Source organism: Schistocerca cancellata, chromosome 3 (assembly GCF_023864275.1).
Source record: "Schistocerca cancellata isolate TAMUIC-IGC-003103 chromosome 3, iqSchCanc2.1, whole genome shotgun sequence".
Taxonomy (NCBI): domain Eukaryota; kingdom Metazoa; phylum Arthropoda; class Insecta; order Orthoptera; family Acrididae; genus Schistocerca; species Schistocerca cancellata.
In genome coordinates, this window is record NC_064628.1 from 674,881,060 (window position 1) to 674,907,893 (window position 26,834).

Sequence of the window (26,834 nt, forward strand, 5' to 3'; positions counted from 1 at the left end):
ATCGGGCAGGTAGGTTAGAAAATTTAAAAAGGGAAATGGATAGGTTAAAGTTAGATATAGTGGGAATTAGTGAAGTTCGGTGGCAGGAGGAACAAGACTTTTGGTCAGGTAAATACAGGGTTATAAATACAAAATCAAATAGGGGTAATGCAGGAGTAGGTTTAATAATGAATAAAAAAATAGGAGTGTGGGTAAGCTACTACAAACAGCATAGTGAACGCATTATTGTGGCCAAGATAGACACGAAGCCCACACCTACTACAGTAGTACAAGTTTATATGCCAACTAGCTCTGCACAGGATGAAGAAATTGAAGAAATGTATGATGAGATAAAAGAAATTATTCAGGTAGTGAAGGGAGACGAAAATTTAATAGTCATGGGTGACTGGAATTCGAGAGTAGGAAAAGGGAGAGAAGGAAACATAGTAGGTGAATATGGATTGGAGCTAAGAAATGAAAGAGGAAGCCGCCTGGTAGAATTTTGCACAGAGCATAACTTAATTGGTTCAAGAATCATAAAAGAAGGTTGTACACATGGAAGAACCCTGGAAGTACTAGGAGGTATCAGATAGATTATATAATGGTAAGACAGGGATTTAGGAACCAGGTATTAAATTGTAAGACATATCCAGGGGCAGATGTGGACTCTGACCACAATCTACTGTAGATTAAAACTGAAGAAACTGCAAAAAGGTGGGAATTTAAGGAGATGGGGCCTGGACAAACTGATAAAATCAGAGGTTGTACAGAGTTTCAGGGAGAGCATAAGGGAGCAATTGACAGAAATGGGGGGAAAAATACAGTAGAAGAAGAATGGGTAGTTCTGAGGGATGAAGTAGTGAAGGCAGCAGAGGATCAAGTAGGTGAAAAGACGAGGGCTAGTAGAAATCCTTGGGTTACAGAAGAGATACTGAATTTAATTGATGAAAGGTGAAAATATAAAAATGCAGTAAATGAAGCAGTCAAAAAGGAATACAAACGTCTCAAAAATGAGATCGACAGGAAGTGCAAAATGGCTAAGCAGGGATGGCTAGAGGACAAATGTAAGGATGTAAAGGCTTATCTCACTAGGGGTAAGATAGATACTGCCTACAGGAAAATTAAAGAGACCTTTGGAGAGAAGAGAACCACTTGTATGAATATCAAGAGCTCAGATGGAAACCCAGTTCTAAGCAAAGAAGGGAAAGCAGAAAGGTGGAAGGAGTATATAGAGGGTCTATACAAGGGCAACGTACTTGAGGACAATATTCTGGAAATGGAAGAGAATGTAGATGAAAACGAAATGGGAGATACAGTACTGCGTGAAGAGTTTGACAGAGCGCTGAGGGACCTGAGTGGAAACAAGGCCCCGGGGGTAGACAACATTCCTTTAGAACTACTGACGACCTTGGGAGAACCAGTCCTGACAAAACTCTACCATCTGGTGAGCAAGATGTATGAGACAGGCGAAATACCCTCAGACTTCAAGAAGAATATTATAATTCCAATCCCAAAGTAGCAGGTGTTGACAGATGTGAAAATTACCGAACAATCAGTTTAATAATCCACAGCTGCAAAATACTAACGCGAATTCTTTACAGACGAATGGAAAAAATGATAGAAGCCGACCTCGGGGAAGATCAGTTTGGATTCCGTAGAAATATTGGAACACGTGAGGCAATACTGACCCTACGACTTATTTTCGAAGCTAGATTAAGAAAAGGCAAACCTACGTTTCTAGCATTTGTAGACTTAGAGAAAGCTTTTGACAATGTTGATTGGAATACTCTCTTTCAAATTCTGGAGGTGGCAGGGGTAAAATACAGGGAGCGAAAGGCTATTTACAATTTGTACAGAAACCAGATGGCAGTTATAAGAGTCGAGGGACATGAAAGGGAAGCAGTGGTTGGGAAGGGAGTGAGACAGGGTTGTAGCCTCTCCCCGATGTTATTCGATCTGTATATTGCGCAAGCAGTAAAGGAAACAGAAGAAAAATTCGGAGTAGGTATTAAAGTCCATGGAGAAGAAATAAAAACGTTGAGGTTCGCCGATGACATTGTAATTCTGTCAGAGACAGCAAAGGACTTGGAAGAGCAGTTGAACGGAATGGACAGTGTCTTGAAAGGAGGATATAAGATGAACAAAAGCAAAACGAGAATAATAGAATGTAGTCGAATTAAGTCGGGCGATGCTGAGGGAATTAGATTAGGAAATGAGACACTTAAAGTAGTAAAGGAGTTTTGCTATTTGGTTAGCAAAATAACTGATGATGGTCGAAGTAGAGAGGATATAAAATGTAGACTGGCAATGGCAAGGAAAGCATTTCTGAAGATGAGAAATTTGTTAACATCGAGTATAGATTTAAGTGCCAGGAAGTCATTTCTGAAAGTATTTGTATGGAGTGTAGCCATGTATGGAAGCGAAACATGGACGGTAAATAGTTTAGACATGAAGAGAATAGAAGCTTTCGAAATGTGGTGCTACAGAAGAATGCTGAAGATTAGATGGCTAGATCACGTAACTAATGAGGAAGTATTGAATAGGATTGGGGAGAAGAGAAGTTTGTGGCACAACTTGACCAGAAGAAGGGATCAGTTGGTAGGACATGTTCTGAGGCATCAAGGGATCACCAATTTAGTATTGGAGGGCAGCGTGGAGGGTAAAAGTCTTAGGGGGAGACCAAGAGATGAATACACTAAGCAGATTTAGAAGGATGTGGGTTGCAGTAGGTACTGGGAGATGAAGAAGCTTGCACGGGATAGAGTAGCATGGAGAGCTGCATCAAACCAGTCTCAGGACTGAAGACCACAACAACAACAACTATCCAGTAGCGTGGGTAATGTCGTAATTTGTCTGTGATAAACAACTGAAACCTGTTCTTTCTTTGCGAATGACGCTGTATACCGCGTGGGAGGCTGCAGTGTGATGAGCAGCACAGGAAAGGGCGGTGACGCGGGTCGGCGGTCACCGGGGCAACCGCTTGTTGGCAGAGCAGGCATAAACTTCCCGGCCCGTGTTTACCGCCTATTTCGATCATTGCACGGGCGCTAATGGACGCATCAAGCGCCATCAGCCCGCGTCCGTCTCCGCCTGGGACCACTCAGGGATTTGATGAGTCGTTCCATATGTCTCATTGCTCTCCATCGTGTTGGGATTTACAGGATACGTTGTCTGAATGAGTTAATGACTGAATGGATTGTGCGGCACGAAGAGTAATCCAATACGAGACGTGAGATAAATTCTGTACAGTACGTGTGAAGCACAAAGAGCACGTCAAAAATTATCAGAAAAGTTGGCATCGTTATCGTTTATTTGCCGACGAGAGAAAATGTAGCATATTTTCGATAGGCTTTACCTTACGAAGTTTGCTTTCTTTTCTCGCTAGCTTCTTTGCGGACGCTACTTACAAGAGGAGGTCACGACGTTTGGAACGCGGATTTACTGCAAACTTCGTACACTCGTAGTACTCCATTAGGACAACAAAATGTGTAAGCAGTAGCGCGTACTTCTCAAGCGTTGTTAAGAAAATCGCAAGATAATTTCGGTCGTCAAATATATACCTGTGCGTGGCCATTTTTACCATGAAGCGCTGGCAGCCGAGTGGTTATTGTGGGTCGCTGGATCGAGTCCCGCTCGTCAGTTTTTTTTTTTTTTATTTCTAATACAGTCATTTTCTTTACTATTTATATTACAATTGATGTAATGGGAAAAATACGTGTAATCGGATGAACTTTTATTAAATTTACAATGTTATTTGGCAGTCTACAAATTTTTATTATCACAAATAATATAATGTTCATAACTACCGACTAGTAAACGACCAAACCCATAAAGTAATACTGAAAGTGTATGCTTGTCTGAGTCTTCAAAACTGTTCGTATTTAATCGAAAGAGAACGAGCAAGGTTCGCAGGAGAGCTTCTGTAAAGTTTGGAAGGTAGGAGACGAGATACTGTCAGAAGTGAAGCTGTGAGAACGGGCGTGAGTCGTGCTTCGGTAGCTCAGATGGTAGAGCACCTGCCCGCGAAAGGCAAAGGTCCCGAGTTCGAGTCTCGGTCGGACACAGAGTTTTAATCTGTCAGGAAGTTTCATATCAGCGCACACTCCACTGCAGAGTGAAAATCTCATTCTGAAAAGAAAAAACTGACGTACGGGACTCGATCCAGCGACCCAGCGATTGTGGGGCTTGAACGCTAACCACTATCCATCTTTTTTTTCATTTTTTGTTCGATATAGTTCGTTGCGTTTAGTCACAAGACATCCGTTCGAGTTGATCTTTGATTCCTTGACTCAGTTTTTTTTTATTACAGAGAGCGCACAGCTCTCTGACCGAACACGCTGAGCTACCGTGCCGGCTGTAAACCACTTGGCTGCCGACGCTTCATGGTAAAAATGGCCACGCGCAAGTATATATTTGAGGATCGAAATTATCTTGCGATTTTCTCAATAACGCTTGAGAAGTACGCGCTACCGCTTACACATTTTGTTGTCCTCATGGAGTACTACGAGTGTACGAAGTTTGCAGTAAATCCACGTTCCAAACGTCGTGGCCTCCCCTTGTTAGTTGTTACCTGGAAATATCCTAAGACATGGCGGCCCACGGCGTGCCCAACTTCACGCGGGCCGGGAGTGCGGGCCGCGGCCTGCGCCGAATCCGCAGTTGTAATACATACAAGGGAAACTCTCCATCGCATCACCCTCAGATTTAGTGCTAAAATGGCCCAGTGGATAGTCCGACAAAAACTGAACACAGATCAGGCATGAAAACAAGATAGAAGGTGTACTGAACTGTGTAAAAAGAAGCAAAATAGAAACACTGAACGGCTCAAGCGCAAGATGTGCAACATCGAGCGGATGTCAGTATCCTTCGCGTCGTGGTTATGTGGCCACAGTGTTGGACTGCGAAGGGAGAGAGTCAGATCTCACTTCTGACCCCCTTTTTTTCCCGAAATTATGAACTGTCCGTCCGATCATTGTCGTGTGTGTCTGTTCTTCTTCTGTAGTTTTGGCGGTTGCCATAATATACATTGGTTATAGAATATGAGTGATGTGGTAAAAATATATTACCGTCGCAAGTAAATGTGATGATTAGTGAGAGCAGGCGATTCTCGCATAGACCTCTCACAGATATGAAAACAAGAAATAAACGGGTATGAACTATTGTACAACAAAGGAATGCAGGTTCAGAACTTCCGAAACGGAACGCAACAGTCATAAAATGTGGTACTTGTGTAGAATAAATAAGAGTTCCACACATCTGGGGGTGCCTTTCTTACGCGTCGCTGTTGCAAACGGACGTTACACCACGACACAGACACAAATCTGAATACAGCGAAGACATACGTCAATGACCGGACGGGCAGTTCATAATTTTGTGGAAAAAAAGGGAGGACAAGGAAGATTTGAACGCAGTCCAACACGTACGTAACCATGACGCCAGTGTTACTCAAGTCGCTCCATGTTGCATATCTTACACCTGGACCGTTCACTGTCTCTCTTTTGCTTCTTTTTCACACTACAGTAAACTTTCTTCCTCTTTTCAAGCTTGATCTGAGTTCAATTTTTGACGGGATATCCAGTGGGCCATTTTGCCGCTATGTCTTAATGGGGTGCAATGGGGAGTTTCCCTTGCTAGTATGTAAAGTGAAGGTCGAGGAGGACTCCATAGGCAATGAATCCACAAGCTTCAGGGCGGATGCTCAATTACGTCCGTCCTCCTGCGGGAATCTAAAATTAGCGAGCGTGGAGGACATTGACAGGGACTGCGGATAGGCAGCGCTAGTCGGTAGTGTGGGTCGGCCGGGGACCGTACCGAGAGAGTCCGAGCGTTTGCGATGAACATTGTGTCCAGATTCAGCTGTGGTTATCCGCAACTGCGTAGTAAGCAGCAGATACCGGATTCGAATCCCAGTCCCGCATACATTTTCACTCGTCGCCACAGATTTCACACAAAAACCCCGATGTAGCAGATACCATCAATTCCAACAATTTCCTTTCCTTTCTCCCCCCCTCCCCCCGCCGCCTCCCCTCGACCTTCAGTTTACATAATACGTATTTCATTTAGCATTGTAGTCGGTCGACTCAACTCTCTTCACTTTGACAGAATCGTGGGGTCAATGCTGTTTACCCTTCGCAACGTGTCTGTATCTTGAAAGACGTTCACAGGTCGAGTGGATGTTTGCACAAAACGGGACAGCCTAGTACTCTGTCGTCACAAGCCTTTGAAAATGAATGGGAATGACAAAAGAGAGAGATTAGAATTCTCAACAGCTATTATGCGGTCGCCTGAACGACAGTTACCACAAATTTGCTATGGAACAACATTACAACACCATACAGAAATAATTTAAAGATTTAGTTGATCATGAAAGAGCAAAAAATTACAGCTATTGACAGATGCGATTCATCAAGAAGCACTTCGTCCTAAATTTGCAGACATGCAGCACGCAACGAAACTGGTAGTGGGCAAAGTAAAATATCAGAAGTCCCACGCAGTATTCCACTGCCAGTTGCAACAGTTTTCGATGGAGTTGAAGGGTAGGGACACTTTATATATTATTGCAAAGTGCTTTGTTTAGGTGATGTTTTGACAAACAGAGTCCAGTTCCCTAACCTTACTGCCATTAAAGAACACGCGAGATCTGAAGAATTCATTGAGGCCTCGAAAAAATTAGAAGAACAGTTTTTTAAACGTTTTGAATACACAGTCAATCTTACACTGTTAAGGAGACCGTTCGTCGCTTCAGTCGCAAACGTCCCCTTTCATGTGCAGAAGTAACTGTTTCACCTGCGAGGTAATTCCCATTTTAATGGCAAAACTTTTTTACTTTAAAATCGTCCAGGGCGTCTACATTGCTTTCCTCAGGTAATTTTTCCACGTCTGCTAATGAGGTCGGAAAAGTGCTACGATATTTCGATCGACATATTTGTGTGAAAGACCTTTTTCGATTCTGGAAATCAAGATTACGTGGCAACTTGAGTGGGAAAATCTGTGAAATCGTCTGTGTTTGTCCGTATGCCGACAGTTTGAACCAGATAAAAATTATATTATTTTTTCAGCGCGCCAAAAATAATTAAATAATACTGAAGAAATATAACATAAAGTTGTTCGCAGTGCGAGTGCACTGCCATTTAAATGAGGCGCGTTTACAGTTTCCCCCTCTCCTCCCTCCAAGTCCTCAGACTTGGCGAAGCTGAACGCTATGGTACTAGCGCCAGAACACGGCGCACGAACCGAAATCTTGGCCGCACCTGCCGTAAGAAGTCAAAAGCACTTTTAGATGACAGTGATATTCACTTTATTTACAGAGGGAGCTCAGAGAGTAAGTTACACGTGTCGTCCCACGCTAAGAGGATTCCGCAACAAGAGTGGTGCATTCTCAAAAGTGGGTACGCGTTCTGGGATTCTTGCAAACACAGTTCGGTTGCGGTACGGATAACAGGTGCCTCACAGTGTGCGAGTGAAATGACGTGGCAACTGGAAATGTACTCCAAAGCTGAAGTACTATTCTTATAGTCAAAACATCTAAATTGCACACAAATCTCAACGTGAAATTCTGGCGTTGTGTGGACCAAATGCAGTGTCGCGTCCAGCGGTAATGAAATGGTGCCAACAGTTCGACAAAAGGCGTGAGTGACGCTAATGGGGAAGGAAAGCCATGTACGTCGACGACAATAGCCAGGCAATCGACGATCTGATTCGTCGCAGTCACGGCAGAAAGAGATTTTCCAACGACGATGACGCTGACGCAGCGGTTCTTGAAAGGCTTCGTGACCAACAACCAGATTTCTATTATCGAGTAACTGAACGATTGGTAGAACATTCCAATTGTTTACAGACACTTGGCGGCCTTGTGGAGAAATAGTGACATGTGACTGCGTCACTTTGAAGTGTAGTGCAGCAGTCAATAAAAATTGCTGCGCGTGTCATAATAATGTCTAACGTACTATATGACGTCCATTCGTATAAGTAAAGAATATGCAGGGTGGTCGGAAATTTCCGTTACAAACTTCTAGGACATGTAGAGGGTAGTGAGTACATAACATTTTGAATAGGAACCGATGTCCGGAAACGACGACAGTTTCAATGCTGATGATTATCTCATCCACAACCACGTGAGGAATGTACTTAGGCGTGACCTAGTACAAGTGTTGCAATCCATTTGAAAAGAATACTGACTCGTTCCGTTATTACTTACGCATTTGCATTACAACTTACACCTTATGGTTTACATTAGTCGACAACAACAAGAACCCAACATCTACGGCACCAGCCGCAACGTGCCGATGCACTGCCAACGTTGTTTCACACATTGTACCTCCGAAGCATGTTCTGGTACACTCTGTCCATCCCACCTGGTGTCTCTTCAGTGTTTTGTGCAGCGTCCAAAACTCGTGCCAGCAGATCTTCCTCTGTCTCTAGAGGTGTCTCACAAATTAGGCTCTTCATACGACCCCACAAGAAATAGTCCATAGGGGTTAAATCCGGCGATCGTGGCGGCCACGCGGTTGGACCACCACGGCCTATCCATCTTTCACCATAACGTCTGTTTAGATGTCTCCGGATAGCCAGTGAAAAGTGGGGTGGTGCTCCATCATGCTGAAACCACATTTCCTGACGGACATTCAATGGCATAGCTTCCAAGAACGGGTCCATTACGTGTCGTAGGAAGGCTAAGTATGCGGGACCCGTGAGCTTGGATGGAAGGAGATATGGTCCAATGACATGACCGTCCAGAATACGTGCACACGCGTTAATTCCAAACCTGTCTTGAAATCACTGAACATGAGTGGCATGAGGGTTTTCGTCCGCCCAGACATGGCTACTTCGAGCATTCAGAACACAATCCCTTGTGAACCTACATTCATCTGTTAAGAGAACTCGACGTGGAAACAGGGGCGCGTCGATGGAACGGTGCAGGAACCATGTACAGAATGCGACGCGTTGTGGAAAGTCTGCTGGACCCATAGCGTGTACCTTTTCTAAGTGGTACGGATGTAATTATTGCTCATGCAGGACGTCCAAGACGGTACTGTGACTAACAGCCATTGCACGCGCAATTGTTCGCTAACTCGTTGACAGGCTTTCTTCAATGCGACGCAGTACATCTTCTTCACATTCGGGAGTGCGGCGTCGCCGTGGAGAACCACAGTCCTGCCTCCTCACGGTGGAAGTACCTGTCTCTCGTAGCCGTTGTGTAACTTGGGCAAACAGTTTATGCGATGGAGTGTGACGGTGTGGAAAGCGTTCGTGATACAGCCGACTAGCAGCTCTTCCGTTACCTCCAGCTTCTCCATACACTAGGAGCGTGTCTGTGTATTCCGCAAACGTGTAATGCACCATGTTTCCTCTATTGGTGATGTACAGGTATTGACTCGGTCTCACAGCAAAGCGGACAGTAAGTGACATCTGGGGATCGTTTGACGTAGTACACGTCATCGTATCTACCCTGTTGCATACCAGGACAGGGAACTCTGAGACGTTTCTCTTGCCCTAAGCAGACGTTGACGAGGTAAACATCTGAATTGAAACTGTCGTAGAACGGAAACGATACGATTCCGGACATGGGTTCCTATTCAAAATGTTCAGTACTCACTACCCTCTATATACCCTAGAAGTTTGTAACGGGAATTTCCGACCACCCTGTAGACTGAGCACGTATTTTTATGCTTCCGGTATAAACAGGAACCACTGTGAAATGCATGGCAGAGGGTACTTCAGATTCTACGATGCGTTAGTGTATCTTTCCTTTGCATTTGCAGCGTGGGATGATTGACCGCCCAAATGCCTGTGTGTGCGGTAATAAGTCTCACCTAGTCTTCGGAGTTTCGCGGTTCGTAGGGGGCTGAACTAAAGTTCTAGATTCCTCACTTAATACTGGTTTTTGACATTTTTAGTAGGCTTTCGTTGGATATTTTGCGCCTATCTTTAATCGCATGCCTGTTTGGGCGTTTTGGTATCGCCATAACTTTCGCCCGTTGGTGAAACACCTCTGTGACCTTATGTTGATAATTTTCATGTCACGTCCATATCTACGTAAAAATCATCAATATATTATAACAAGCAGATGAGAACGACAGAACAATGAAAGTTAAGCCCTGTGACTATTCGTGATGCCTTTCTTTGTATACGCTCAATGTTAGACCGATGTAGTGCGGGTTCCACATATTTTGAGCAATATTCTGAGATTGTTCGCACAAGTGTAAGCAATCACCTTGATAAGATTATTCTATTTCCGTAATATTCCTACCTATGAACTGAACTCTGCCAACTACAGGGCTATTACAAATGATTGAAGCGATTTCATAAATTCACTGTAGCTCCATTCATTGACATATGGTCACGACACACTACAGATACGTAGAAAAACTCATAAAGTTTTGTTCAGCTGAAGCCGCACCTCAGGTTTCTGCCGCCAGAGCGCTCGAGAGCGCAGTGAGGCAAAATGGCGACAGGAGCCGAGAAAGCGTATGTCGTGCTTGAAATGCACTCACATCAGTCAGTCATAACAGTGCAACGACACTTCAGGACGAAGTTCAACAAAGATCCACCAACTGCTAACTCCATTCGGCGATGGTATGCGCAGTTTAAAGCTTCTGGATGCCTCTGTAAGGGCAAATCAACGGGTCGGCCTGCAGTGAGCGAAGAAACGGTTGAACGCGTGCGGGCAAGTTTCACACGTAGCCCGCGGAAGTCGACGAATAAAGCAAGCAGGGAGCTAAACGTACCACAGCCGACGGTTTGGAAAATCTTACGGAAAAGGCTAAAGCAGAAGCCTTACCGTTTACAATTGCTACAAGCCCAGACACCCGATGACAAAGTCAAACGCTTTGAATTTTCGGCGCTGTTGCAACAGCTCATGGAAGAGGATGCGTTCAGTGCGAAACTTGTTTTCAGTGATGAAGCAACATTTTTTCTTAATGGTGAAGTGAACAGGCACAATGTGCGAATCTGGGCGGTAGAGAATCCTCACGCATTCGTGCAGCAAATTCGCAATTCACCAAAAGTTAACGTGTTTTGTGCGATTTCACGGTGTAAAGTTTACGGCCCCTTTTTCTTCTGCGAAAAAAACGTTACAGGACACATGTATGTGGACATGCTGGAAAATTGGCTCATGCCACAACTGGAGACCGACAGCGCCGACTTCATCTTTCAACAGGATGGTGCTCCACCGCACTTCCATCATGATGTGCGGCATTTCTTAAACAGGAGATTGGAAAACCGATGGATTGGTCGTGGTGGAGATCATGATCAGCAATTCATGTCATGGCCTCCACGCTCTCCCGACTTAACCCCATGCGATTTCTTTCTGTGGGGTTATGTGAAAGATTCAGTGTTTAAACCTCCTCTACCAAGAAACGTGCCAGAACTGCGAGCTCGCATCAACTTGATTATCGGCTTGATGTCTGCCGACTCACTAAAGGGGCACATATCGAACATTTGTGAATGCCTAAAAAAACTTTTTGAGTTTTTGTATGTGTGTGCAAAGCATTGTGAAAATATCTCAAATAATAAAGTTATTGTAGAGCTGTGAAATCGCTTCAATCATTTGTAATAACCCTGTACTTTACCGACGGTTGTGCCTACGTGATTACTTCATTTAATATCCGTACAAACTGCTACACCCAAGTAGTTGTATGAGTTGCCTGATGTTATATTCATTGGATATTACCTTTTTTTCCTTTTCTGAAGTGCACAGTTTTACATTTTTGAACTTCTTAAAGCAGTTTCCAGTCTGTGAACTACTCTTAAATCTATTCCATATCGACTGGATATTTGTGCGGCTTCCTTCAAATAGTGAGTCGTTACACACTCTCCTGGGGCGCACCTGAAGCAACTTATACATCTGTCGATAATACTCCATGCAGTATAATAAGCTGCGTCTTACTTACCAGTCAATCCTCAGTCCAGCCACATAATATGTTTGATACCCCACCAGATCGTACTTTTATTAATATGCATTGTTGATGCACTGAGTCACGTGCTTTTGGAGGTCAAGTAATACTTAATTTACTCGATTGTATTGCTCTTGGCTTTCAGGGTGTCATGCGAGAAAAGCGCTTCTGGACCGAAACTTGTTGTTTTGGGACTTGCCGAAGAGCTAAGTTCGTTTGCGGTGGTAACGTGTACATGTGTTTCTTTTTCTTAACGGTCCTGCGCACTCTCCATGCGGTGGCGAAAGGACGATGTGCTCTGCGATTTGACAGTAATCAGCTGGACAATGATCCGCGGACAGTCAGATGGAGGCGGCTGCGTATTTACACCGTCCTCATACGGGACTGAAAGCGAACGTGGTCGAGGTACTGGTCGAATTTTGTGAGGTCACAACGGGTAATATCAGGGAACATTTTCCAAGCTTGGAAGGCAGAATCAGACACGTATTAACACACAGTTTGGGTTCCGGGGAAATGTAGGAACACGCACGGCAATACTAACGCTGCGACGTTAAAGGTAGATTGAACGCCAAGGTTTTGCCGGTGACATTGTATTTATGCCAGAGACCATAAAGGATTTGGAAGAACAGTTGACCAGGATGCATAGAGTCTTAAAATGAGATTCTGAGATGAATATCAACAAAAGTAGAACAAAGTTAATCGTGTATAATGGAGTTTTGTTGTTTGTGCAGCAAAATAAATGATGATAGCTTAAGTAGAGAGAATATAAATGCAGATTCGCAATAGCCAGAGAAGCATTTCTAAAAACGAGAAATTTTCTAAAGGTGAATATAAATTGAAGTGCTTGGACAGATTTCGGAAGACATAAATCTGGAGCGTAGCCCAATACTGAAATGAAGCGTGGACTATAAAGACTTCAGCCAAGAAGACAAAGAACCGTTTGAAATGTGGTGCCGCTCGCTGTGGCTGAGCGGTTTAGGCGCTTCAGTCTGGAACCGCGTGACCGCTACGGTTGCAGGTTCGAATCCTGCCTCGGGCATGGATGTGTGTGGTGTCCTTAGGTTAGTTAGGTTTACGTAGTTCTACGTTCTAGGGGACTGATGACCTCAGATGTCTAAGTTCCATAGTGCTTAGAGCCATCTGAACCACCTGAAATGTGGTGCTATAAAAAAATGCTGAAGATTAATTGAGTGTGTCGGGTAACTGAATCCAATTAACAAGAAGAGAAATTTATGGCACTACACACCGGAAGCAGCTACTAGGGTAGCAGAGTACGTGTGGCGTGCACACGGGGGTTTTTTAGGTTAGAGGGACCCCCCCTTGGGCGAAACGATAAAATACCTGACGGCTTACCAGAGAGGACATTATCATCGTTGATAAAGAACGTCCGTCCTCAGAGACCAAAAACAGGAAAAGTTAACGTAATATTGGTAAACTGCAGGAGTATCCAGGGCAAGGTTCCTGAATTAGTATCTCTTATTGAAGGAAATAGTGCGCATATAGTATTAGGAACGGAAAGTTGGTTAAAACCGGAAGTGAACAGTAACGAAATCCTAGACACAGAATGGAATATATACCGCAAGGATAGGATAAACGCCAATGGTGGAGGAGTATTTATAGCAGTAAAGAATTCAATAATATCCAGTGAAGTTATTACCGAATGCGAATGTGAAATAATCTGGGTTAAGCTAAGTATCAAAGGTGGGTCAGATATGATAGTCGGATGCTTCTATAGACCACCTGCATCAGCAACCGTAGTAGTTGAGCGCCTCAGAGAGAACCTGCAGAACGTCGTGAAGAAGTTTCGTGATCATACTATTGTAATAGGGGGAGACTTCAATCTACCAGGTATAGAATGGGATAGTCACACAATCAGAACTGGAGCCAGGGACAGAGACTCTTGTGACATTATCCTGACTGCCTTGTCCGAGAATTACTTCGAGCAGATAGTTAGAGAACCAACTCGTGAAGCTAACGTTTTAGACCTCATAGCAACAAATAGACCGGAACTTTTCGACTCCGTGAATGTAGAAGAGGGTATCAGTGATCATAAGTCAGTGGTTGCATCAATGACTACAAGTGTAATAAGAAATGCCAAGAAAGGAAGGAAAATATATTTGCTTAACAAGAGTGATAGGGCACAAATCGCAGAATATCTGAGTGACCACCATCAAACGTTCATTTCTGAGGAAGAGGATGTGGAACAAAAATGGAAAAAATTCAGAAACATCGTCCAGTACGCCTTAGATAAGTTCGTACCGACTAAGGTCCAAAGCGAGGGGAAAGATCCACCGTGGTATAACAATCATGTACGAAAGGTACTACGGAAACAAAGAAAGCTTCATCATAGGTTTAAGAGTAGTCGAATCATAGCTGATAAGGAAAAGCTGAACGAAGCGAAAAAGAGCGTAAAGAGAGCAATGAGAGAAGCATTCAACGAATTCGAACATAAAACATTGGCAAACAATCTAAACAAGAACCCTAAAAAGTTTTGGTCATATGTAAAATCGGTAAGCGGATCTAAATCCCCTATTCAGTCACTCGTTGACCACGATGGCACCGAAACAGAGGACGACCGAAGAAAGGCAGAAATACTGAATTCAGTGTTCCGAAACTGTTTCACTGCGGAAAATCGTAACACGGTCCCTGACTTCAGCCGTCGCACGGACGCCAAAATGGAAAATATTGAAATAAACGATATCGGAATTGAAAAACAACTGCTATCACTTAGTAGCGGAAAAGCATCCGGACCAGACGAGATACCCTTAAGATTCTACAGTGATTATGCTAAAGAACTTGCCCCCTTTCTATCAGCAATTTATCGTAGATCGCTGGAAGAACGTAAAGTACCTAGCGACTGGAAGAAAGCGCAGGTCGTTCCCATTTTCAAGAAGGGTCATAAATCAGATGCGAATAATTATAGGCCTATTTCGCTTACGTCAATCTGTTGTAGAATAATGGAACATGTTTTGTGTTCTCGTATTATGACGTTCTTAGATAATACAAATCTCCTTCATCATAACCAACATGGATTCCGCAAACAGAGATCATGTGAAACTCAGCTCGCCCTATTTGCCCAAGAAATTCACAGTGCCGTAGACACTGGCGAGCAGATTGATGCCGTATTCCTGGACTTCAGGAAGGCATTTGATACGGTTCCGCACTTACGTTTAATGAAAAAAATACGAGCTTACGGAATATCGGACCAGGTTTGTGATTGGATTCAGGATTTCCTAGAAGAAAGAACACAACATGTCATTCTTAACGGTTCAAAATCTGCAGATGTAGAGGTAATTTCGGGAGTACCGCAAGGAAGCGTGATAGGACCTTTATTGTTTACAATATACATAAATGACTTAGTTGACAACATCGGTAGCTCCGTGAGGCTATTTGCAGATGACACGGTTGTCTACAAGAAAGTAGCAGCATCAGAAGACTCGTACGTACTCCAGGAAGACCTGCAGAGGATTAATGCATGGTGCGACAGCTGGCAGCTTTCCCTAAACGTAGATAAATGTAATATAATGCACATACATAGGGGCAGAAATCCATTCCAGTACGATTATGCCATAGGTGGTAAATCATTGGAAGCGGTAACGACCGTAAAATACTTAGGAGTTACTATCCGGAGCGATCTGAAGTGGAATGATCACATAAAACAAATAGTGGGAAAAGCAGGCGCCAGGTTGAGATTCATAGGAAGAATTCTAAGAAAATGTGACTCATCGACGAAAGAAGTAGCTTACAAAACGCTTGTTCGTCCGATTCTTGAGTATTGCTCATCAGTATGGGACCCTTACCAGGTTGGATTAATAGAAGAGATAGACATGATCCAGCGAAAAGCAGCGCGATTCGTCATGGGGACATTTAGTCAGCGCGAGAGCGTTACGGAGATGCTGAACAAGCTCCAGTGGCGGACACTTCAAGAAAGGCGTTACGCAATACGGAGAGGTTTATTATCGAAATTACGAGAGTGCACATTCCGGGAAGAGATGGGCAACATATTACTACCGCCCACATATATCTCGCGTAATGATCACAACGAAAAGATCCGAGAAATTAGAGCAAATACGGAGACTTACAAGCAGTCGTTCTTCCCACGCACAATTCGTGAATGGAACAGGGAAGGGGGGATCAGATAGTGGTACAATAAGTACCCTCCGCCACACACCGTAAGGTGGCTCGCGGAGTATAGATGTAGATGTAGATGTAGATGTAGACAAAAAGAAGGGATCGGTTGATAGGACACAGCCTGTTGCATCAAGGAATAGTTGAAATAGTAATGGAAGAAGGAGTGGGGTTAAAAAATAGTAGAGGGAGATCAACGCTTGAGTACAGTAAGCAAGTTCTAATGGATGTACACTGAGGTGACAACAGTCAAGGGATATCGATATGCACATATACAGATGACGGTAGTATCGCGTACACAATGTATAAAAGAGCAATGCAATGACGAGCTGTCATTTGTACTCAGGAGATTAATGTGAATTGGTTTTTGACTTGAATATCGCCACATGACGGTAATTAACAGACTTTGAACGCGGAATGGGACATTCAGTTTCGTAAGCAGTTAGGAAATTCACTATTCTGAATCCACAGTGTCAAGAGTTTGCCGACAATACCGAATTACAGGCATTACTTCCCACCACGGATAACGCAGTGGCCGACGGCCTTCACTTAACGACCAAGAGCAGCGGCGTTTGCGTAGAGTTGTCCGTGTTAACAGACAAGAGTGAAATAAGCGCTGGAATCAATGTGGGACATAAGACGAACGTATCCCTTTGGACAGTGTGGCGAAATTTGGCGTTAATAGGCTGTGGTAACAGACGAAGTGCCTTTGCTAACAGCACGACATCGCCTGCAGCGCCTCCCCTGGGCTTGACCACATCGGTTGGACTCTAGATGATTGTAAAACCAGGGCTTGGTCAGATGAGTCCCGATTTCAGTTGGCAAGAGTTGTATAAGTGTTAGGAAGTCTCTTCTAAAGGCATCTGTAGGGAGTGTAGACTCGTACAGAAGTGATAGTTGGACGATAAGCAGTTCAGTCAAGAAGAGAATAGAAGAGTGGTACAGGATACATCGGTAGATCGAATAACTAATCAGAAGGTACTGAAACGCATCGAGGTAAGCAAATTTATGGCACAGCTTGACTAAAAGAAAGGATCGGTTGATAGGACATATACTATGGTACCAAGAAATCGTCAAGTACACCCGAGCTAACTACGTGCGTAATGAGTAGTGTAAACAGTATGTGACTGTAACAGTCTTCGTTGAATAGAATTTTCCGCCAAATCATCGTATCAAAAGCGCGTGGAAGTCATAACATTTTTCGTCAACGCATTTTAGGCAGAGTACGAAAAATGAAAAAAAGAGGTTCTCAGAGTCGCGAATGAAACATAAAATAATGTAAGATTATGTAATCGTTCTGAATAGAAAATTTAAACAAAGTGCATCATGTGTGAAATGTGTAGTATTTAAATTAAAAAAAAAAAAGAAACAGGCAGGGAACCAATGCCAGAAGAGATGATTCCTGTGAAATGTACACACAGGCAACACATCTGCAAGTAATGTGAAACATAAACGGAAACAGCCAAACTGTCTGAGAATGGAAAACTTGTAGTTGCATAGACAGTATCAATTTTAATAAAATATTTGTGCAGCAACTGTGGATTTGATGATCATACGAGAAACTAAAGCAATTTAACACCCACAATGAACATTCAGTCTGCAGCGGAGTGTGCACTGATATGAAACTTCCTGTCGGATTAAAAGTGCGTCGGACCGAGACTCGAACTCGGGGCCTTTGCCTTTGTCAACATTAACTTATCACAAATGTTCATCGCAGCGTATACCCCGCCCCCCTTAAAAGTAGTGAAATGTTATGTATCAAGCCAGTTACACCAATTTATTGTTGCACAAACAATAGCCATATGTAGTATCTCTTTTCGTCTATTCCAAAGGTTGTTAGAGATCAAGCCCATCATAGTCGAAGTGTCTCAGTTTATTATCTTCCTTTTCGTAAGGATTGGGTCGGTGTGCATTAGATTCGAGCCGTCATAGAGTTTCGGTTCTTTTCGGCCAAGGGCCAGTCTAGACGGTAGTGGAGCAGAGGGATTCCGAGGACGAATGATCTGTCAGAAGATTCCATCCTTATAAGGATATTTATAAGATATATTGCCTGTAGTTACTTGGAGAGCTTGTATGCTCTTTGTGGGAAGGAGTGGCGTGTTTTCACCAAAGTTCTGAAAATAGCTGGTAGAAACATTGGCCCACATTGAAATGTAGGATAATATAAAGAAGACCTTGAGTTTCTAGTCATATCAGTGGGGACCAGAGATTAATATATATATATATATATATATATATATATATATATATATATATATATATATATATATATATATTTTTGGCAAGGGTCACACTCATTCAAAAACCACAGAACCCGAAGACGTTGCTGTGTCATGGCGAGTAAGTGCCGCCATTACAATAAGCATTGTCAACACCCAAATCCAGGACGCGTCTGAAGTGGGAACCATCGGCATCCTGGTCAGCGTCTGTTCACACAATGTGCGGCTGGTCATAATGTGCCAGGAACTAACAATCCCTGGTTCTAAACACCCAGTGGAAACACTGGACCAACTTGATTACAAGCAAGTATGACTCGTGCAAGTAATAACAACATTACCCCAGGTGGTAACCAATCCACCCATCAACAGATGGCAACCAGGAATTCGGATTCTGGGGAACCTGGACTTACACGATTACATCAGAGAAAGTCGGAGCTCTCTGGCAAACTTCCACTCAAAACACCTACATACATTGGAACCTTTAACATAAATACATTAATCCAACCAGGAAAGCTTCTAAACCTTACAACAGAACTTGAAAAGCAATGATAGTAATACTAGCTTTACAGGAGACGCGTTTTACAGATGAAGAAACATCAGATTATGGCAACTATCGCATCTTTAAGAGCAAGACGGATGAACGAATCGGAAGAGGAGCCCCCCATCTCGGGATGGCGTTTGTCATACACAAGAGCGTGCTCAGCTCCATCAAGGAAGTTACTCCCGTAAATAATAGGATAATGACGATGCGCTTACAATGTGCCAACAAAACATACACAATGGTTAATGTTCATGCTCCCACAAACGGAGACAACAAGAAAAACCCCATAGAAACAGAAAAGTTCTGGGAAAATTTGGAGAATATAATGGCCAAGATTCCAAAAGATGATACAAAAGTTCTACTCGGCGATTTTAATGCCCAAATTGGTAGAGAGAAAATCCACCAAAAGACCGTAGGCAAATATCCTGCACATAAATTTGCCAATAAAAATGGTACAAGGCTCGTCGAACTATGTAAGCAGAATAACCTGAAGATAATGTCAACATCTCTAAGAAAATGTCCAAGAAAACAAAAGACATGGAGATCTCCTATACAACAAATTGGCGAGTTTCAAATAGATCATGTGGCGATTTCATACCCAGTACAAAAAGAAATTTACGACGTCCAAGTACGCAGAGGAGCAAACATTGATTCAGACCATTACCTAACTAGAATTAAAATCAAGTTTACAGCACGAAGAAGTCATCAGAAGAAAACAGAAATACAGAAATATGACACCAAGAAGATTAAAGAATCTAAAGTAAAAGAAGAATGGGAGAAGGAAAAGGCAAACACATGGGAAGAATTTCATTCTAAAATCACGCGAATAGCTAAGGAAACTATTCCCTTGAAAAAGATATTCAAACACCCTTGGTGGGATTCAGACTGTGAAAATGCATTGGAAAGGAGAAAAAAGGCATTTCAAGAATATAACAGTAAAAAATCACAAGAAAGTCTACAGTTATTTAACGAGGTTAGAAAACAGGTTTCAAAATCTATTAGGCAAGCAAAAAGGAAGTACACAAAGGCACAACTGGATGCCATAGAAGAAAATTTCCAAAACTATAATACAAGAGACTTCTACAGAACTTTCGCAGATAAAATACGAGGATATATCCCTCAAAATTTATGTTTCAGAAAACCAGATGGTAAATTAGCACTAACAAACCAGGAAAACTGTCAAGTATTGGCTCAATATTTTTCTAACCTACTAAATTGCCCAGAACCTAGTTTAAGGTTTCCCAAAGAAATCAGTGCCAACGCTCAACCGGATTCATTACCACCAACACAGGAAGAAATCAAATGTCACATTAAAAACTTAAAAAATAATAGAACATCTGGCGAAGATGGCATTGTTGCAGAGCTATTAAAAAACCTAGGACCAAAGACGTTGCAAGAGCTCACAAAAATAATAACAAAAATATGGGAAACAGAAAAATTACCAGAGGATTGGAAATGTGCCCTTATTCACCCGTTACATAAAAAAGGAGACAGAACAAATGTCAATAACTACAGGGGAATCTCACTTTTACAAGTCACCTACAAAATTCTCTCAACATGCCTGCTGAAAAGAACACAAGAGCAGCTGGAACGCCAAATTGGTGATTATCAAGCAGGCTTCCGCCCCGGTCGCTCATGCATAGAACAAATATTTAATTTAAAGACAATATTAAAACACAAAGCAATTAGAAATGCCCCCATAATTTGTACATTTGTAGATTTTAAGAAAGCCTATGACTCAATAGACCGGCAATCTTTGTTTAACATTTTAGAGGAACTTGGACTTGACTCCAAAACACTAAGGCTTATCAAAGAATCACTGACAGACACTGTATCTAAAGTTAAATTCAGGGGAGAAATCTCTGAACCTTTTCTCATAAAAACTGGAGTACGTCAAGGTGACGGGCTATCTCCACTTCTGTTTAATATAGTCCTGGATAAAGTCATTAAGGAATGGGAAAAAGAATTAAAAAATCAATCCTACTGGAAACCAATCCATCTTGGTAGAACCAAAGACAACGTGGAGATATCTTGTTTAGCATTCGCGGACGACTTGGCCATACTTGCAGATGATGAAGAAATCGCCACCAAACAAATAGAGATCCTTAAGGAATGCGCGGATAAAGTAGGTTTACAAATTTCGTTTCAAAAGACAGAATTTTTCTGTACAAAATTACATATACACAGTTTGAACACAAAATATGGAAAAATAAATAGAGTAAAACATTTTAAATACCTAGGTGAAATTTTGGAGCCAACCGGAGGAGAGAAAGTTGCACAGAAGATCAGACAACAGAAAATGAAGAGAGCATATGGTATGACACATGAAATATACAATAAAAAATGCATCTCCTCGAACACAAAAATCAGACACTACTGCGCAGTAATTAAGCCAGCAGCACTATATGCTAGTGAAACGCTCACACTCCACACAAAATGTGATTTAGAAAAAATACTAAAAGAAGAACGCAAAATTATGAGAAAGATTTTAGGTCCAAAATTAACAGAAGAAGGATATCGGATACAATCAAGAAGAACCACAGAAACTATATCAAACCTGGCAGCAGACATAAGAAGGCGAAGATTAAAATTTTATGGACATGTCACTAGACTTCCCCCCAAACGACTCACCAACAGAATTCTCACTTACATAGAAAAAGTCAAATCAACAACACCATGGATTAGCCAAGTAAAATTAGATTTACAAAAAGCAAATATTGAACTTAAAGATGTCAAAGACAGAAAAACTTTTAGAAATAAGGTGGAAAAGTGGATTGTATTGTCGGAGAAGGAAGCACTAAAGAGACCAGGAACAAAATGGACAGAAGAAAGAAAAAGAAAACATGGAGAACGGATGAAAGAAGTATGGAAGAAACGACGTCAGAAAGCTTTGCGTGATCCTTCTGGGTCCATTCGCGATAAGTAAGTATATATATATATATATATATATAGAGAGAGAGAGAGAGAGGGAAGAAAAAAGTAAGTTGCTTATGTTAAGACTGGCGACTAGGTAGTTGGGTGGTCGAAAATGTCATCTTCCTTTGCTCGAAAACATAAACAAATGGGATTATATAGAATGAAATCAATCTGGAAGATGTCGGACATTTTAATAACATTTATATGGTATTATATTTTAATAACATTTATATGAAAGAGCAGTGCTCCTCCAGCTTCACTGTCTGCGCTTCGCAGATGCAGAGAAACGTTGACAAGAGGCAGTATGTTCGACTAGTGCTTAGCTAAATAAAAAGTAACAGCGACGTGCAGTCGTGGCCTGCCCGAGAAACCGCGCACGTTAGCACGCCGCTTTCGGGACTCGGGTGTTCGCGTTCGGCAGTTTAACGACGAGGGCCAGTGTGTCGGCCAGGCTGGAATGCGGTTTTTGGGTTCACATGGCTGACACTAGACGCAGACACATTGCTACACGGTACGGGATAAAGCCAAGGAAAAGGAATAGGAGAAGTTGCAACACCTGATCGATCGAATGGAGTTGTACCTCAAAAACACTGTCCTTTTCATTGCGCTTTCAAAAGAAGACCTCGTTAGCAGTTCTTATGGTACATACCGACGTTCTCGTTGCTGTCTACCACTGTAGGCTTCAAACATCGTAGGTACAGGAAAAGTTCTTCATAAGTAGACACCTGTGATGCAGTGCCATTAAATTTTTGTCTGAAGAGGCAAACGAGGAAGGAAAATTCCCATTATACACTGTGCCTGAGAGGATTACAGGATGCGCTAGCTATCGCAGTCTCTCAAGGGAGTGAATAAAGAACGAGAAGGAAAACATAACTACAAAGCTTCATTACTTTGGAACTTTGGAAAGATGCAGAAGGAGAAAGTTTTTGTTTTTCTTAAAGATGATATTGCTGAACAAGTTAACTGGGACTTGACAATTTCCATGCAACACATATCCTTTATTTTAGATTGGCAGTATTGTAGTACCGGCCGGTCGCAGTGGCCGAGCGGTTCTAGGCGCTACAGTCTGGAACCGCGCGACCGCTACGGTCCCAGGTTCGAATCCTGCCTCGGGCATGGATGTGTGTGATGTTCTTAGGTTAGTTAGGTTTAAGTAGTTCTCAGTTCTAGGGGACTGATGACCACAGCAGTTAAGTCCCATAGTACTCAGAGCCATTTGAACCATTTTTTATTGTAGTACCCGTTTCTCGTTTTGTGAGAATGGTCAGCGTTATTTTGCATTGGTTGATTCTTTGTTTATGTGACTATTTCTTTTTCGGTACTCTAGTGGTAAACTATTGATATTGAACATTTATATTTGACAAAGTATTGCCGATACTGGCGTAACCTTCAATGCGATCGTTTGCATACTCTCTCGCTGTACCTTACAAGTTACGCGTGGTATGCGTTTGTGCATAGGCTTCAGCTGTCGAACTGCATCTGCCCCACCGCGGCAACACCGCTCACAGTGGAGACGCCACAACTGCCGCACCGTCTGAACAATGGACACAGTTATTTTATTTTTACTCTACCTGTTCACGGATAGATCCAATGGAAGAGACTGCAAACGCTTTGCACAGGCGCGTCACGTGTGTGAGCTTTTCTTATCGGCTACATGTTGGACTGTTCTTTGAAAGACGCAACTTCCTGTAACAGAATCGAAGAGTAGTACGATTTTGGTAGAATATGTGTGAGACCTGCGACATTTTAAGAGGTGCCGTAGGCGCACTGATGAGCTGCCACAAACAGCGATGCTGCTAACACACCGCAGACGCCATCGGAAGTGTTTCTGTGAGAGGCGCGCAGATGTCCGTTGGCGGCCCACGATTGGTGGCCCGATGCTGGCTGGCACGCTGGTTTGCTGTTGCTGCAGCCGTGAGTCTGTCGCCCGGGGCGTACCGACGTGTGTAAGTGGGCGGGATACGTCTCGCAGCTGCGTGTAATGCCTCTCGGCTGGCCGCGAGCCCGCGCCGCCGCCGCCGCGCTCCCTAAAAATATGCGCGCCGGATGGGAAGGCGGACCTGCTAGACGCTAGACGCACCGCAACAGGGCCGCGGCCTTATCACGGGAAGGCCGCTCTAATAATACGGACGCAGCAGGAGCCAGCTGCGAACGTCACGCCGTCATAACACAGTGCTTTCATATCAAAACGGCCGTTGTGAATAACAACAACACCACTCAGTAACCATTCAAATTATCATAAAGGTTACAGCAATTACAAAGTCAAGAATGACGAGTTGTTTCCAAAAGCCGCATAATGTAAATGGACTGTTACGGACTACCAGCTTTCGGTTCAAAATGGCTCCAAGCACTATGGCACTTAACATCTGAGGTCATCAGTCCCCTAGACTTAGAACTACTTAAACCTAACTAACCTAAGGACATCACACACATCCATGCCCGAGGCAGGATTCGAACCTGCGTCCAAAGCAGCAGTGCGGTACCGGACTGAAGCGCCTAGAACCGCTCGGCCACAGCGGCCGGCACCAGCTTTCGGGACTTTATCCAAGTTAAGAGTCAAACCACATTGGTGGGTTGTCATAATGGTACGAGTACACCCAAAAGATGCTTCTCAAAACGTACAAAGCAAGGCTGCAGAATGAGCCATGTCAGATAACAAGCGGAAGGCCAACCACCTTCCAGTATACTGCTAGCCTCCACGGGCTGCTTACACCACATCGGCCTCTTAGCAATACAGCGGAAGTACGAGATTTTCCTAAGTTTTACTAACATTGGTTCTGTACAGCTGGTGTGTATCGGATCTGGTGATATGTCCTGTGGGGTGTTATCCGTCCTGGCTCATTCAGCAGTCACGCCCTGTACATTTTGACTCTTCTCACTTTGACTCTTTCGAGTGTACTTCATTTTATTATGACAACCCACCAGTATGTTTCGACTCTTAACGTGGATAACTTCTTGAGAGCACAGACGCCGTAATTGTCCCTATCCATTACAGACATACACCGAAGCGCCAAAGAAACTTTTATAGGCATGCGTATTCAAATACAGATATACGTAAACAGGCACAATACGCCGCTGCGGTCGGCAACGCCTGTGTGTGTCTGGCGCAGTTGTTAGATCGTTTACTGCTGTCACAATAGCAGGTTATCAAGATTTAAGTGAGTTTCAATGCGGTGTTATAGTCGGCGCACGAGCGATGGGACACAGCGTCTCTTAGGTAGCGATGAATTGAGGGTTTTCCCGTACGACCATTTCACGAATCTACCGTGAATTTCAGGAATCCGCCATTACACCAAATCTCTAACATCGTTGCGTCCGGAAAAGGATCCTGTAAGAACGGCACCAACGACGACTGAAGAGAATCGTTCAACGTGTCAGAAGTGCAACCCTTCCTCAAACTGCTGCAGATTTCAGTGGTGGGCCACGAAAAGTGTCAGATTGCGAATCATTCAACGAAACATCATCGATATGGGCTTGCAGAGCCGATCGCCCACTCGTGTACCCTTGAAGACTGCACGACACAAAGCTGTAGGCCTCGCCTGGGTGCGTCAGCACCGACATTGGACTGTTGCTGACTGGAAACATGTTGCCTGGTCGGACGAGTGTCGTTTCAAATTATATCGATCAGATGGACGTGTATGGGTATGGGCCCTGCATGTCAGCAGTGGACTGTTCAAGCAGGTGGAGGCTCTGTAATGATGTGGGGCGTGTGCACATGGAGTGATATGGGACCCCTGATACGTCTAGATACGACTCTGGCAGGTGACACGTACGTGAACATCTTTTCTGATCACCTGCATCCATTCATGTCCATTGTGCATTCCGACAGACTTGGGCGATTCCAACAGGACACTGCGACACCCCACACATCCAGAATTGCTGCAGAGTGGCTCCAGCAACACTCTTCTGAGTTTAAACACTTCGGCTGCGCACCAAACTCCCCAGACATTAAGTTTATTGAGCATATATGGGACGCCTTGCAACGTGCTGTTCAGAAGAGATCTCCATCCCCTCGTAGTCTTACGGATTTATGGACAGCCCTGTAGAATTCATGGTGTCAATTCCCTCCAGCACTACTTCAGACGTTAATCGAGTTCATGCCAAGTCGTGTTGCGGCACTTCTGCGTGCTCGCGGGGTCCCTACATGATATTAGGCAGCTCTACTTGTTTGTTTGGCTGTTCAGTGTATACCCGTTATAAACCTGAAGATTCGTCTATACTTACTGGAAACGTGCATTTGGCCGGCTGGAGTGGCCGAGCGCTTCTAGGCGCTACAGTCTGGAATCGCGCGTCCGCTACTGTCGCAGGTTCGAATCCTGCCTCGGGCATGGGTGTGTGTGATGTCCTTAAGTTAGTTAGATTTAAGTAGTTCTAAGCTCTAGGGGACTGATGACCTCAGAAGTTAAGTCTCATAGTGCTCAGAGCCATTTGAACCATTTTTTGAAACGGCATTTGCGAATAAAGTACCCTCATACTGCTATGCGGCTTTTGGAAACACCTCATCATTGCTTACTTTTTAATTTTATAATTTTTATGAATTTGAATTGTTATTGAGTGTTGAATATTGTTATTATTATTCACGATGTCTCTGAGCTGTGATTGCTCTCCCTAGGAAATTGTTTGTAAAACGATCATTCTTCCAACGATAAACCAGCCATAATATTTATTTATTTATTTATTTATGTGCTGTTTTCTTCTAGTCTGTGATCTATATAAAAGAACGAATGTTGCACACGAATTGGCATGAATAAGACCCATAATATTTTATCATAATTTGAAATGTGATAGTAATAACTAAGCATTATGCTGTATAAGGGCGGGGGGGGGGGGGGGGGACCTACTCAGAATAACGACATTGAAACAAAAATAATAATAATAAAAGTAACTAAAAAAGTCTGCTCACTAGTATCTGGCCATCTGGCGCACAGATATATGTCAATCCGGAAGGCACACACTACTGGTCTATTACACCACGCGGTACTGGTAGTTAACAAATTTATAATTTTGGGCTATACTGCTACAACATTATACTACACAGCGCTACAGTAAAGTACACTACACTACACTACTGTACTTGGTATTAGAACCAAGCTGGATCTCTCATTTGTTTGGATGGGTTAGCCCCCAGCGCGCTAAGGTGCAACTGAGGATTCACAG

At 43.2% G+C, this 26,834-nt stretch overlaps 1 protein-coding gene across 1 annotated transcript in view; it reads left to right on the forward strand.

The window, feature by feature from the left end:
- Positions 1-4,567: 4,567 nt before the first annotated feature.
- LOC126176497 (uncharacterized) overlaps positions 4,568-26,834 on the forward strand; it is a 686,449-nt gene continuing 664,182 nt past the window's right edge. The window contains exon 1 of the mRNA XM_049923651.1: positions 4,568-4,640. Within this exon, the coding sequence (XP_049779608.1) occupies positions 4,568-4,640 (73 nt within the window). The remainder of the gene's footprint in view (positions 4,641-26,834) is intronic.